At 41.0% G+C, this 15,520-nt stretch overlaps 1 protein-coding gene across 12 annotated transcripts in view; it reads right to left on the minus strand.

Annotated features, from left to right (window-relative positions):
* Nucleotides 1-562: 562 nt before the first annotated feature.
* The window catches only part of scn8aa (sodium channel, voltage gated, type VIII, alpha subunit a), a 39,526-nt gene continuing 24,568 nt past the window's right edge, over nucleotides 563-15,520 (minus strand). For all 12 annotated transcript variants that reach the window (XM_078092451.1, XM_078092438.1, XM_040192873.2 and 9 more), the window contains 7 exons: nucleotides 11,153-11,275; nucleotides 7,143-7,427; nucleotides 6,767-6,820; nucleotides 6,252-6,389; nucleotides 6,069-6,173; nucleotides 5,688-5,958; nucleotides 563-5,572 (listed from right to left, as the gene is read on the minus strand). In XM_078092451.1, the coding sequence (XP_077948577.1) occupies nucleotides 4,413-5,572; nucleotides 5,688-5,958; nucleotides 6,069-6,173; nucleotides 6,252-6,389; nucleotides 6,767-6,820; nucleotides 7,143-7,427; nucleotides 11,153-11,275 (2,136 nt within the window). In that variant the 3' untranslated portion in view covers nucleotides 563-4,412. The remainder of the gene's footprint in view (nucleotides 5,573-5,687; nucleotides 5,959-6,068; nucleotides 6,174-6,251; nucleotides 6,390-6,766; nucleotides 6,821-7,142; nucleotides 7,428-11,152; nucleotides 11,276-15,520) is intronic.

The following is a 15,520-nucleotide window of genomic DNA, read 5'->3' on the forward strand; positions in this document are numbered from 1 at the left end:
AGGTGTTAAGGAGGAAGGAGAGGGGGGGGGGGGGGGGGGGGTTAGTGGTGTGACAAAAAAAAGGGTAAGGGAGGGTAGTCCACAGGGAGTTAGCCATCTTTTCAGTGTCTGAGGACAGTTTCATTTATCTCTTGCATAACATTCCACCTACTCCCCAAAAAGGGGTTCTCCTCCTTCTCCAGATTAATATCGCCCAACGTGGCAATAAAGATCACACCTCAAACTAATAACTCTTCAGTAGACCACAAGAGATGGACTGAATGCGAACGGGGCTGTAGTCTGTCTTCTGCCTGTGGGGGAGGGGGGGGGGGGGGGGGATGTTAACATGGGGCTCTTGACAAATTCAATAAGTCCATTACATTTGAAAGGCTGCCTTTCATGACTCCGAAGCACCGCTCAGCTCCTTTTCACAGGATGTTTTGTTATCCAATGTCATCCGCATATAGGCACCACAAAAGTAAAATAATCTGCACAAAATGGAGACCCCTCATTACACTGAAACGTGAATTCGAAAAAAGCCTGAAGGAAAGTAGAGATTGTGAATGGAAAACTAGCAGACAGGTTGTAACTGGAAGGCTGCTTTATTGGTAATAAAAAGGTTCGTGCTCAAATGAAGACAATCTTTCATATATTCTCACCAAGAGTCCAAGTGGTTGTGCAACACACATCATATTGTTCTGTATATCCTCTTTTGTCATGGTGTCAAATGATAACAACAGTTTGAAAAAGCACTTTTTCAGCAAAAAAAACAACATAATAAACCATGCTAAAAAAGAATGAGTCCTATGATCAAATATTGATACAAAAATAAATTTCGGATGGAGTCAGAAACATTGAAGAACTAAAACAGAAATATAGAAGGCAAGCTGCTTTTTCACAAGCCAAGTGGGTGACACACATAGCACTGAGAACGGGACATTTTTGACTTAGCTGTTTTTCTGTTAACACCACACACTGTTGAGTATTAAGATGAAGTGAGGTGTCTGGATGATCCTCCGGCAGTATTTACGACTCAACATCCCTGATAACACAGTTTGGACAGTTTTGTTTATTTTATTTTTTCCTTTTTTCAGTGTGAAATTGACATCCAAATTTGCAGAAAAAGCAGAAAAAAGGCACATGCCATTTAGTGGAACACCAGAAACAAACCATTCAACAAAAGAAATGTGAGAATGAGAAGCAGTTACATGGTTAAATGCATGTTGAGCTGTAATGGCACTGATGTGTGGGTATGGGAAAAAGTCCACAGGGTTTGGGAGCATCTCAGGGAAAGGTTCACTGGTAAAGTTGGTAGGCAGTGATCAGTCACCCGTGTGTGTGTGTGTGTGTGTGTGTGTGTGTGTGAGACTGTAGGCGTGTCCTGTATACTCAGTGAGGGTGAGAGATATGACAGTAAGTGAGAAATGTGCTGGTAACATTATCCTTTCATCATGGTCAGGCTACAATCCATGGCAAGCAGTTCCAGTAACATCGCACATGAGCTATTTCCCCAACATAGAAGGGTGCTGGAAACAACCAGTTTAGACATCCACTGAACGTGTTGCACACAAATCAAATGTGAAAAACAGTGTTCTTCTGTTTCATGTATATACATATAGACATATATGCATACATGTTTATATCTTTTGTATTATATTATATCTATATTTCATTCAATCTCCGTCAACAAAGTGAAAAGTGTCTCAAAAAATCCAAAAGGTAACAAATGTGACAAAGGGCATAGCTGGAGGCCATTCTATATTATTATTCTTTTTTTTGATTATAGAAGTAACAATTTTAAAATTCCTTATTTACAAAAAAACACAACAAAGCATGCCGATAAAATAAAAGAATATAATACAATATTTATAGTTTCTCTCAAAAGGTTTCCTCTTTTTCAGCGATTGTGCCATTTACATCATAGCCTGCACTGTACATATATATTGTTTTTGTATTTTCTTTTTTGACTTTTTTTTTTCTTTTCTTTTTTTTCTTTTCAAGTGTATGTGTCATTCTAAAACATTACATCCAAGATGAACATGGATAAATTGGATGAAACTACCCACTCCTTCTGTGGTTCTCATTGGGAATGCATTTGGTTTCAGTGTGCAGCAGCCAAACTAATTTGGAGACCTCATATTGTAAACAGACCTCAGTTATTGTTACAGACAGGGGCTTCTGGTACAGGCAGTGTTTAACACACCAAATGGCATTATTGGTGTGACGAAGGATGCCAGATTTATGTCCAGTCTTTCACTTATAAATAGGACCATCACTCCTGTGTAAAAAATAAATGGCAGAAACACTTAAGGAGGCAGTTGTGTCTCGTCTACCACTTGACCTCAAGCCTCAGTTTTTTTTAATGAAAAACACCAACAAAGCTTTTTACACGACATAGCTGCGTCGATGTGAGGCCTGCTGATGGATAATCTTGGCAAGTCTTTGCATTTCTACGTCCATTTCCGGCTAATTGTTTGTAGTTGAAAGCCTGCAAGTATTTGAAAAGATGTTCGAGTCTGGGTCCGACACCACACAGTTTAAGAGGTCCCACAAAAGCACAATGATACACTGACAAACATGGGACTTTTACCACTCCTACTCAGATCAAAGCAATGTTCTCTTCTTCTAGTCTTCCTTTTGTATTTTGTTGCCATGGCGGTCAGTCAACAACCCTGAAGGCAGGGCCTCTACTTATCTATCGGTCCACGTTTGAGTCATTTATCATCCATCCACCTCGCAGAGATATCAGAAAAAATCTGTTCGATTCTACAGTCCAAATCACAAGCCCTTCATAGCCATCCACCTTCCATTCATGGCAGGCATGACAAGGTATGTCCGTGTGGGAATTCTCTGCTAACTGCTGTTCAGATGGTCAGTGTAGCTCTCACGAATCCTTTTCTGAGGATGATTGCATCACAAGGACATCAGTGAAAGACTTCAAGGCATTTTTTTCTGAAGCTGGCAAATTGTCCAAAAAGCCCTGCCTTGAACATCATTCACTTTGTTCTGATAAGACAAACTTAAAATTAATGAATCTAAATACAGTTTCATTTTTTTGTCATTAGCCCAAAACAAATCAACAAGTATCAAAACATTTATATATTTCCGTTACTTCCTGGAACTACAGCAGTGGAGGGACTGCCTGTGGACCCTTGAGCACACAAGACGTTCACTGGGGCCAGTTATGGATTCCTTAGTGTGAAACATCCCCCGCTCTCATTGACAAAACAGGGACCAAAGATAAGTAAGGATGTAAGTAAACAAAGAGATATGACCCCAAGATTTAGATGAGGACGACTGCCACGAGCATCCAAATCTGTGCATCCTCATTGTGAGGATATTTTGCCGATAAGAGCAGCAAAAAAAACTTTTCTAATTTGTGTTGTTGGCCGATCCAACTAATTTGCCGGATGCCGGAGTGAAGGGCTAATTCAAAAGAGCTGTCAATTGAAAAGCAAAACTAGAGAAAGGCTCGATCATATGACTCTCCCGATATTTTACTAATCATTATCCAGAATCTACATCTTTAATCATACTTAATTCAACCCACTACAGAGGTCTGATAATTTGTGTCTTGTGGGACTCATGCATGATTTCTGATCAAAACATGCATTAATCCAAGTAATTTCTATGCATCGAACACGAATACAATAAATTATTATTTCTCTGGAACTCGACCTGAGTCTCCCTCCGCCCAGTCAAAACAATGACTAATTGCCACTACCCAGTTAGTGTGAAAGCCCCTGCAAGAATGTGTATCTTACAATGTCAGTACAGTATAACAAAGAGGATATGAAAAGACTAGTGACATGGGCTAAATGTTATCTTTTTTTGCAGCACAAATAATATAAAGATGCAAGTATACTCGGCACAAACAAACAAAACAAAAATAATAATTCTTCAACATTTCTGGGTTTCCCCTTCATTCCTATGGTGTTCTTAGCGAACACTTGCTTGGATAATTATTGTTTTCTCAATCAAAACGGAAATCTGTGCTGCAGACCCTCCTTTAGACTGCTGATACAGTTCTAGTGGCATCTGTATGATCCGGTCCCGTTGCATTGGAGCTGTGCTGCGGGGGTCCACACTCGGTGGTGGCAGGGATTTTGCAATTCTTCGATGATCTAGCAGAGATTGGCAGTTGGTCCCGGTGTTGTGTGTCATTGGCCAGCACACTGTGAGTCATTTTGTGAGTCATCTGCTCTTCATTCAGAGCAAAGTTCTGCGGTAAACTGATTGGGTTTGGGTCAAACTGTCTTTTACGACATTAGGAACCACATTGCCTCCGAAGTATTGAGTCTGTAAACATTAATTTTTTTGTATGTTTTTTCTTTTTTTTCTTACTTGAAGATGATCACTTTTTCTACATTTGTCGGGTTTGGGCCAGAGTCTCTTCTTCCTCTGTCTTATTGGATTTTGAGAGTCACTGAACCCTAACACTTGGATTCCCACTCATCTTTTTGGTTTTTGTCCTTCTCTTTCCTGGCCCAGTCGTCCTTTTTTTCGTCCTGCTTTTCCTTGTCAGGTTTGGTCACGCTGTCGTAGGAGGGGAGAGAGGCTGTAGATGGTGTGCTCTCCTTCTTCTCTTGGTTGGTGCCGCCATTCTCAAACCTGTTGGTACTAAAAATGTGCCGCTTAAAGATAATGCCGCGCCGGATGAGGTGGATGCGGAAGGCATTCTGAATAGTTCTGGCGGAGACATCCTCCTGTTTGCGGCGAAGCGTGGTAGTGATGGGTTCGTACGACACCTTGGAGGGGTTGGCTGCCACAAAACGCTCCTCCATCTGTTGTCTCAGCATGTCCAACTCACCGCTGTCACCCAGCACTCGCTTTGTGAAGGCAAACAGGATGTCCAGGCAGTGAATACGATCGCCGCTCACCATGGGAAGGTCCATGGCAATTAGCTCTATAGTGTTGGGTTTTGGCACACGAAGTGGGTGCTCCAGTGTGTCTGCAAAGTCAGACAGCTTAGCAAAAGTGATGAACTGAGAGGCAGTGGGGTCAAACTTTTCCCAGATCTCGTAGAAGGTCTCAAAGTCGTCCTCACTGAGTGGATCAGCACTTTCCTCTGTGGCAACGCTGAAGTTCTCCAGGATGATGGCAATGTACATGTTGACCACAATCAGGAAAGAAATGATGATGTACATGACAAAAAAGAAGATCCCCACCGAGGGGTTACCACAGTCTCCCTTCACGTTTGTACCAGGGTTCTCCAAAGTGGGATCGCAGTCTGGTGGGTAGTTGAGGATCGGCAGCAGCAAGCCGTCCCAACCAGCTGACGTGGTGATCATAAACAGGATGATCATGCTGTTGCCAAAGGTCTCAAAGTTGTACAAGTCGTCAATTCCCGCTCCGTGTTTTACGTAGCCAAAGTTAGACATGCCAAAGATGGAGAAGATGAACATGACCAGGAAGAGCAAAAGGCCAATGTTAAACAGGGCTGGCAGTGACATCATCAGAGCAAAAAGTAAAGTTCGGATGCCCTTAGCTCCTTTGATTAGACGGAGAATACGGCCTATACGAGCCAACCGGATCACCCTGAAGAGGGTTGGTGAGACAAAGTACTTCTCAATTATATCAGCCAGGAACATACCTGAGAGAAAAGAAAATTAATGCAAGAGAGGAGGACAATATCATCAGAAAACAACAGGCGCATTATTTGTTAGTTCCTTTCTTATTGCTTCTCATCATCCACCTCCCTCACTTACCGACAATAGACAGAATGACCACCACCACGTCAAAGATATTCCAGCCATTGGTGAAGTAGTAGTGGCGAAGGGCAAAAAGTTTTAGCAAGAACTCTGTGGTGAATACTACAATAAAGATGAAATTGACCCAGTAGAGGACGTTCTCCGTTTCCTCTGACTGATCGTCAGTTTCAACCATCATGGTAACCATGTTGAGGCAAATAAGAATCATGATGGAGATGTCAAAGACCTGCTGTGTAACAAAGTCAAACACCATGCCCTGGACCGGGTTCTAAGAAGAAAGAGGACACAACGAGGGATACAGTTGAGTTTTTGAGACATTTCAACAAAAAGCATCATATTTTGAACAATCTGAACACAAATAATCCAAAGAAAAGAAACCTGTGGTCGGGGAATAGGTTTTTGTGGCTTTTTGGAACCCAGTTTTTTCATGGCATTGTAGTACTTTTTCTGTTCCTCTGTCATGAATATATCCTGACCTCCAAAGTAAAGGGATAGGCAAGATATGGTTATAATCACAGCAAGCAATGCAGAAAAATGTTAAGGAGACAGAACGCGTCTTATCTTTTTCTTCTGCTGGTTGAAGTTGTCAATGATCACACCAATGAAGAGGTTGAGGGTGAAGAAGGACCCAAAGATGATAAAAACCACAAAGTAGATGTACATGTAGATGTTGACCTCATAGTCAGGCTGGTCTTCCACCTAAGAAGAAGGTACAAGTTGATGGGATTTATTCAACCCAATTAAAAAAAACAATTAGGGAAACATAGGGAAATAAGCTTATTTACTTTCTTTAACGAAAAGATCACTATGATTCTCATCTCCATCTGAAGCTTTCAAACAGCAGCTCCTCCTAAGTTCATGTATTAACATCTATTTACTTATTCTGTAAAAAAAGTCAAAGGTCCTGGTAGTAGTCTCTTTAGCCTCTATGCTAACTTAGGTTAATATATATTTCAGCAAGAGAGTAAATAAATGTATTTCCCAGAATGTCCCAAATTCCATTGAGACTTGTTTGTTAAAAGTCTGAGGTACAGTAAGAGAAATGAGGACTACAATATATTTTTTAATGAATATACCTCTCTGGAATCCACAGCCGCGTACATAATGTCCATCCAACCTTTGAATGTAGCCTTTCAAGAGAGAGACATTACTAAATAAAATTGTAAAAACACATAATTGTACATTTTGAATCAAAGAAACTCAAACCGAAACTGATGCATACAGCTTGTGCATGACAAACACGTATATGAAAAGGCGTGGAGAAACACCGATCAACAGCCTGAGAGTGCTTTGAAAGCAAATGGAGTTTGAAGCAATAACAGATCTCCGGGTGAAGCACAAAAAGAAACGAAAAAAACTGAAAGGTCCATTGCAAAATAAGAAAAGAAACCATGTTAGCATGAAAAAAGAATTGGAGTAAGAAAGATAGAAGAGGAGGAGTGACACTCTCACCACTTGAAGCAGCGCCAGGTAGCCGGCTCCCACATTGTCAAAGTTGATCTTGACGTTCTTCCACCTGACCTCAGTATAGTTTTGAAGCATGAGGGCCTCACACTGGGTCTTGTTGTTGACCACGTCGACAGGAAAGTATTCCTCTGACGTCTGATTGAAACAGTAGTAGTACTTGCCCGCAAACAAGTTGACCCCCATGATACTGAAAATCAGCCAAAAGATGAGGCAAACCAGCAACACATTCATAATGGAAGGGATGGCACCCACCAAGGCGTTGACTACCACCTAGACCAGACCAGGGAAGACAGGATATGACATGAAAACCAGGAAACAAACACAGCTCTTTCAACCCCGCCGCTAAGACACTACATACTGTTATGGCGTCACACTGAGTACTTTAAATAATTGTTTAAACTTTTGTTGCAGCAGCAGTTGAATCCTATTGTGGTTTAATGTAGTCAAAAATAAGCAGTGCACACTAGTGTGGGAAATCAAAGGGCAGAAGATCTGCATCAATCTATTTTTCAGAGGAGAGCAGCAGTGATGTGACTCTGAGCTGTAAAAGCATTTAGATATAAGTGCTAAAGGGATTCTGAAACACACACGGACACACATGCGCACAACACCTGCAACAGAATGAATCAGATCTGTAATGTAAAAATGTATTATAATTTGGGTATTACTACAGCCATAAGACAGACTACTACTTGCGTTTTTATACACAGTAGATGATAAGATAATGTACATGAAAGTCATTGAAATGTAATGTGTGGTACAAACTAAGGGTTTTGGAAAATGTGCATGTCAGTTACTATGAGTCATATAATACAGAATACAGATTACAGATCATGTACTGTAAATTAATTGGAGATATTGAACTTCATTCCATGTATTTAAAGAAGTGACACACACACATACATACATTAAACACACACTCAGGTGTATGTACACACTGCGGCCCAGTGGTTATTCAACACTTTATCTCACCTAAGAATCACAAAACTGTTAAATGCTCCTATTATTTGACCTATATTTCTGAAATTAATGCATATACCCAAATAACATGAAACAATAGTGGTCATATCTGACAATGTTGTGAGGAACACAGTTTATTAGGATTTCATATGTGGAGAAAATACATGGGTATTTTTCTCCGTATTTAGTCAGTAACAAAATCATTTTTAAAAGTGTTTGCCATACCACTATGAAGTGTCCACTCTTACCACCCCAACATTTTACATCTTACATCTTACTATTTCACTTTCAAAACCAAGTTACACAAAATAACACAATATCAGTAAAATGTAAATAATTATATTTGTATATAATAAATAAGCACCACCTTACTTTTACTTTCTAGCAATTCATTTTGGCTTCCCGAAGATTTAATATAGCCAGTAATCAGCTCAGCAAATAGTCAACCGCTCACTACCAGTGTCAGGCAGGCCGGCCAGCAGCTCGTAGGCAGACAGCTGAGCATGCATGTCTTTGGTAGACTTGTTTTATGGAGCCATATTCCCTCCTCATTACATACAGACAAGGAGGAGCTCTAGAGCGGGATTTTCTCAGCATGTACACCGCCTCTACAGAGAGAATCTTAAATTTCTGCACACTGGTAAAATGCTAAATGAATGCTAAAAATGCTAAAAGAAAATAGCTTTTGGATGATGTTTTTTAGATATCTTTCTATTGTTCCTTCTGTGAGGCCATTGCACGTGATGAGAAAATGACTCTTCACTCAATCTGAGATACGATTGAAGCAATTTCCCAAAAACTGGAATGTGTTTAAGAACATAATTAGGCCATGCTGTGTGGAAAGCATTCTCAGAAAATAGGGAAAATGGCTTTCAAAAATGCATAATGTGCTTGGGCAGTTAAAGTACATGCGTGTTACATGGCATTGTGCAATCTCAAGAACCGCTCAACTCAATATATAGATAAATAGAGAAATGTGTGGATAGAGAGACTGCGGCTACCGAGATAACGGCCAAAGATTAAGCAGTCTTGTGCGACTGAAGAGCCATTTTGATGTTTACAATGTTTGTATGGGTTCCTGACAAATATCTACCACGGATCTCCTGTTCACTGTGAGGAGGGTCCATTTAGGGGATTGAGTTTCAGAGGTTTCATCCGAAAGGCCCCACGATGACTAACAACTTTAAAAGCTGGTAAAAATGAAAATCACTTTGGTGAAATTTAAATGTCAGCAGGATTTCAGCAGAGACAATATTTGCTGAAAGTGGCGTAAAGATGGCTGGAGATGTTGTCATTCCTGTACAATGCATTGCTCAAAAAAGTAAGACCGGGATTGCAAAGCAGCATCATGAGAAAGAGAGCAAAGTTCGTAGTGAGAGCAGCCAATTAATATTACATGATAAGCAGCATTATTGCGATGCGCTGTAATACTCAACCAGCAGGGATGTAAAAGTTTCATTCTAACCCTCCAGAATCTCTTTCATCCAAAGTCATCTCTCCATTCATGTACTTCCCTATTCATTTATTTATTGCGTTGAACTAACATTTTCCATTTTCAGTTAAAACTAAATAATAACTCAATTGATGAACACAGAAATGATATTAGAGAATTGATACAGCACGATCAAATTCTTCTATTTGTTTCCCTTTGCGTGACTGGGCCACCCTCACCTCTTACTACTAACAACCAGTGAATGGGTCTATTTCTATTTACATCCCAGATTTAAACATTACACCTACAAAATGTCAGCGAGTCATTGACAACAGCATCCATAAAGCCTATCGGGGGCCTGAATAAATTGCTGTCTGCTCATGCGCAACATCATCACAATTTAGTCGCTGTAAATCTAGTATGTAATCTACAATTAGTCCACCCACAAGCTCATGCTTTGTCATTCGGGACGTGGGTGGCAACAACTGTCCGGTTGAAAGTTTTGTCCGAGCCCTGTAGTCCAAGTCCACCTACCTACTTCCTGTGGGAGGGCAAGGCAGCAGGAAGCCAGGGTCCGTTCTATGCACTACAGTGCGTGGTGCCATGACATGACAGCATTAATGCCTATAATATTTGCTAAGCTTCTGCCAGCATTACCAAAAGGCCCATTTAATGTGGACGAATGGTTTTCAAAAGTAGAGCAATAACCTGCCACCAAAATGGACAGTTAGCAGATCCATCAGTCACATGGTACGACCCAAAGTGCTGCAGCTGGCGAAAGCTCAACGAATCATTTTCTCCCAAAGCCACGACACTGTGAGTGTGTGTTTCTGTCTCAGTCCCTGATGTAGATAGATCCTGGACAAGCAGGAGAGTGTGGTGACCCTCCAGCCAAACCGTATCGAGATGGAGCGAGTAGTGGTGGGATAACAGGGTGTGGAAGACGGGGGGGGCTGAGGGGGAGGTGAGGAGGGGCTGAGGTGAAGAGAAAGAAGCTCAAACCCGAAGACTATGGAACCAGTCCAAGAGTAGTGAGTATTAAATGGGAACAAGGGGAGGGGGCTTAATTAAATGCAGTGATTGAGAATCAGGCCAAATGAAGATGATTTGAATGCTCTTGTTGGCTTATAAGTTGTTTTGTTTTTTTAGCTTTGACCAATTTAGCACTCACTTTGGCCAATCAAGGAGAAACAAAGCAAGATGAAGTAACCATCATTTTTAGTTTGTGACTTATGTGATGAGGCAGCTTTGTGAAAAACATATTTCTATTGCACTTTGCGTAGTTGTTATAATCAATTGCTGTATATCATTTTTTGTTTAAGAAATTCAATTGAAATGTATGTTGTCTGCTGGCTTTCCAACATTACTGTTACTTTACTCAGTCTCTCAGCTGCATCATGACTTGTTCTAAGAAAGGCATGGTACAGGATTGTGCATGGAAGGGTGACTCATTAGCTTTCATTTTCCTGGTGTTAAACACAAGCCCCCAAAATTTTGGAGTGATTTGTCCTCATAGGCTCTTTTTTTTTTAGATCATTTCTAGCATGCTTTAAACTGTTGAATGGGCATGCGGAAGGATCAGCTTCTTAGCTTTGGATCTTACCCTCATCCCTTCAAAACGTGACAAGGCTCTGAGGGGTCTCAAGGCCCTTAGTGTCCTGAGTGATTTAATGGGCCCTAGATCGGAGTAGCCCAGCGCATTAGCTACAAGGCTGACTATAGACACCTACACAAAAACAGAGAAGCAAAAGAGGTTCCAAACTGTTAGAAGTGAGAATATTCACTAGGGAAGAGACGGCCCTGGCGTAGGCAGAGCGTTGCTTGACATACACACATAGATCTATGCATGTATATGCATGTATAATATTGCATCTATACATGTATATACACTGAGAGAAAAGGTCAACGTTTAGTATAGGTCTTATGTGTGTAGTATTTTTAGTAGCAATGCGCCATAAGGATTGTTTGTCTGTTATTTGGGGTAGTTGACGAGAGGTGAAAAGTCCTTAGTACCTGCAAGAAAACTTTTGGTTGAGAGAGAAAGAGAGGAGATAGAGACATAAGACTCAAATAGAGGGTAAATTAGGCAGAAAAGAGTGCTACACGATTTAGTAAAAACACAAGTGAAGGGAGAGGGAAAGCAGAGGAAGAGGAGTTGGAGAGGGAGGGAAGGAGAGAGGTCAACCTGTAGAAGCTGATAAAAACCCAACAGACTTGAGAGCCTTACCCTTGCCCCTCCATGTCGCTCTTGGGCTGAGGCATAAAATCCCATACAATTTAAGAAAGACAAACTAATGGAACCTAAGAGAAAGAATACAAGTAAACATGTACAAGTGTGTCATTTTGCCATTTTCTTTCTCAGACATCAAATCAACTTGTCATTTAGAGTCAAAGAGGAGAGTCACAGTCAAATGAACTACACACAAGAAGTTGGGATGGACATCAAGGGCAGATCGGATATAGTTATTAGCACTGGATGGCACCGAAAGGACAGTATAACACAGTCGAGTTACAAACAGTAAACAATAACTGCACACAACCTCAAAGAAACTGGTTCAGCCCCCGTCTCATCCAGCAGCGGCCACAGAGGCATTGCTGCAGCCAAAGAAGTGTTAAAAACACTCAATACGTCCTGACCGCATGTCATTACTGTACATACTACCATTTACAGTAAAATTGTATGATTTCCAAATCTTATTACCAAAAATCTATTTAAAATCGATATAAAATGTAGATGTAAAAATGCATTAACGACAGAGGAAACGGAGAATGGACTAAGTGCTCAATAAGCTGCGCTAATGTTGTTTAAGGGGTTGTGAGAAGTGCAGGAAGAACTTAAGCGTTAAGACGGCCATTACAGAGCGTGTGGCTGCTGCACAGAGAAGCTTAGTGATGAAGGATTCTTTGGCTGAATGCAGAACAATCTAGATGTGAACTGCAAGAGTGGGCAGTTATACTAGAAGTAGGTCAAATAGAATCAGCGCATTGTAACATGTGCTGCATCCTCAGGACGTCTTTTAATTTATTTTCCTCATTGCAATCCCAGTCTGGGTGCTGGAGGGCTTGAACAGGGGGAGCGCCAGTTCCTTAGGAATAAGGATAAATACCCACAGTGGACACATTTGAGCACCTGCAACCAGCCACCGACACCAACCGGTCAAACTCACCGCAAGAAGTACACAACATCCAAAGCTTACCAAAGTCACGGAGGGAGGATTGTAACAGGCAAAACCTTCATTTACACTGATGCCAATATCCACATGACTTAAAAGAGAGCAAATGTTCCAGCATTTAAGGGTTAGATGCATCACAACTATGGAAAGGACAGCAGAACATGCTGTACATGTGAATGTTCGGGTCCAGAATGTGATGAAAACTGCTTTAATTAGACTTAGATTTAGATTTAGATTCGTACCTTGCGTCTCGAACAAGTTTGCAGCTCTACTGTTGGGAGACAGTAAAATAAAGATTTTGCCTTCATCTACGCTACAGTGTTTGGGGTTATTGTCACCTTCAGCCTGACCCTTGGAGAGCCCCCCCTTAGGGAGGCCTGGCCTCTGGCCCCCCGCTGGGCCAGCTGTGTGGTAGTGACCTCATCGCCTCAACGTCCTTCTCACAGAGCTCTGCAAGGCAAGGCCAATGACATCTGGGGCTGTGATCCCATGATGGCGACAGCACAAACCAAACAGAAATAAACCCAACTAAAATGAAAGGAAAAAACACAACAAAACAATGACAGTAATCTGAGTGAAAAAGAAAGATGAATGGAGTATGACACCTAACATTCACACACTGAGTATCACTACTAATCTGAACTAGAATCGAATTTGTTGATTTAAATAGCATAATAAAGATTCATATGGATTATTCCATCTATGATATGAATTCGTATTTCTACAATGTATCAAAACAATGAAAATGCCTCTAATTTTCAAGTAACCGGTTGCGTTTTCCAGTAACCAACACACTCTTTGACATCACTTGTCCGCTCCGTGCCATAACAGGTAACATAAGGATACAGAAACACGAGGGCAATGAGGAGGAACACACTCACACAAAGAGTCAAGCACATCCACAATCCCCAAAAATACACGCCGGTCTAATGATGGTGCCCCCCCCCCCCCCCCTTCTGAGTCCATGGGAATGGTTTAACCTCACAACACGGGACGGCAAGAGTCACCGTCACCCAGAATCACCAAGCAATTCTATTCTAGTTGGAGGGGGAGCGCTAGTGAAGACCAAACTTACCGCTGGTCGCCTGTCACCCACCATCATTACATCTCAGCACTGTCACTACGTACCTGAGGTTACATGTTCAAGAGGGAATGAAAGGAGAACAGGGGAGGAGGGGAGGAGGCAAGGAGGGTTGTCAATCTCCGTAACATGTTCACAACTTGGGAGGTGTGGCAGCCTGCACTGTCCCAAGTGTTGGGCTTGACAACGCACCTGCAGGCAGGGACTCTACAATGGCAATACCAAAGAATCAGTGAAGGGTGGAGTGTGTTTTTTAGTTGTGTGTCACCCATGACAATATGGTTTAAAAAAGGCTGAGTACTCATAAAGTTATTAATAAAGGTGTGTGTGTGTGTGTGTGTGTGTGTGTGTGTGTGTGTGTGTGTGTGTGTGTGTGTGTGTGTGTGTGTGTGTGTGTGTTATTGTAGGCATAAAAAACACAACAAATATCTAAATGCATGAATGCAGAAATAAAGTCTACATTGTCTATGGTGTGAATGAATGAATAACCGCATATATGCTGCGTGGAGTTTAAAGAAGATCATAATACATCAACATGGCAACCTTTTGCCATTGATAGGAGTCCATTCACAGGTTTTGGCTGAGGTGTTGGACACTGCGGAGAGGCGGTTAGTTCAAGGAGAAAGACATAAATCGGGGAAATTCCAATTCAATCCCAATTCTGCCAGCATTTATGTCAAATGCAAATGCTTTTTTAGCTACAGAAATGGTCCTTTCACTGTTTCCACTTATTAGAATCTCTTTGCAATAAGTCATTGTCTAAGGTCCTGCAGTCTTAAAATAGACAAAATAAGATTCAAACGTGGTGATATATGTATATCTATTAGAATATATATATATATATATATATATATATATATATATATATATATATATATATATATACACACACATATGAGAATATATATATATAGAATAGATTGAAGAATTTTTCCCATTTCAGTCTTTCAGTCTTGACACAATGACACAAGGAGCAGAAAAGTACACAGAAAGGACATAGGCACATATCAAAAATCAATGTCAGAGGCACAGGAAAAGACGGCTTTACAAAGACGCATCTTCAATACGTTCCATTGGTCTGAGCATGACTTGAACATGGTTGTAAGTTATGAGCTTGGGTATTGATCAACTAATTTAGAAAGCATTCAAATTTGACCTCAAATATGAAAATGTATCTGCATCAAGTGGGGAAACAGACAAAACAAGTTTGTTGCTTGCGGCCAATATTGGATATATACGAATAATCTTTGCACATATTCAAGCATCTCAGAGTGACAAAGTATAAAAAAGGATGCTGATGGACTTGTAGAAGGTGACTGGCATGTGTAGACTTGAAATAGACAGACTGCAGTTCAGCCTTGTAAAACACTGTCCTTACAGCGTGAGTGAACCTAAATGTGTTAATAGTTATTGTAAACCACTTGCCCTCTCACCTAATGCACGCCATCAAGCAGATATTCAACTATTAACCTGGCTGCTCAGTCCTAACCACACCCACCAGACAGCGACAACACTTACTACTATAAAGTAATCATATTCTGTGTCCATAGATTATGTTTTGCATATCGGATGTGATCATTACTAATCAAATGAAGCAAAATACTGATCACTGCAGCAGACGTTTGAATTTGCCCAACTGCTTAATACACTCCCTTGATCTTTACACCGGTTTGGTGCTGTTGGATCAGTGTGTGGTGGAGGACCAAATAACTGCTCT

Source organism: Gasterosteus aculeatus, chromosome 2 (assembly GCF_964276395.1).
Source record: "Gasterosteus aculeatus chromosome 2, fGasAcu3.hap1.1, whole genome shotgun sequence".
Lineage (NCBI taxonomy): Eukaryota > Metazoa > Chordata > Actinopteri > Perciformes > Gasterosteidae > Gasterosteus > Gasterosteus aculeatus.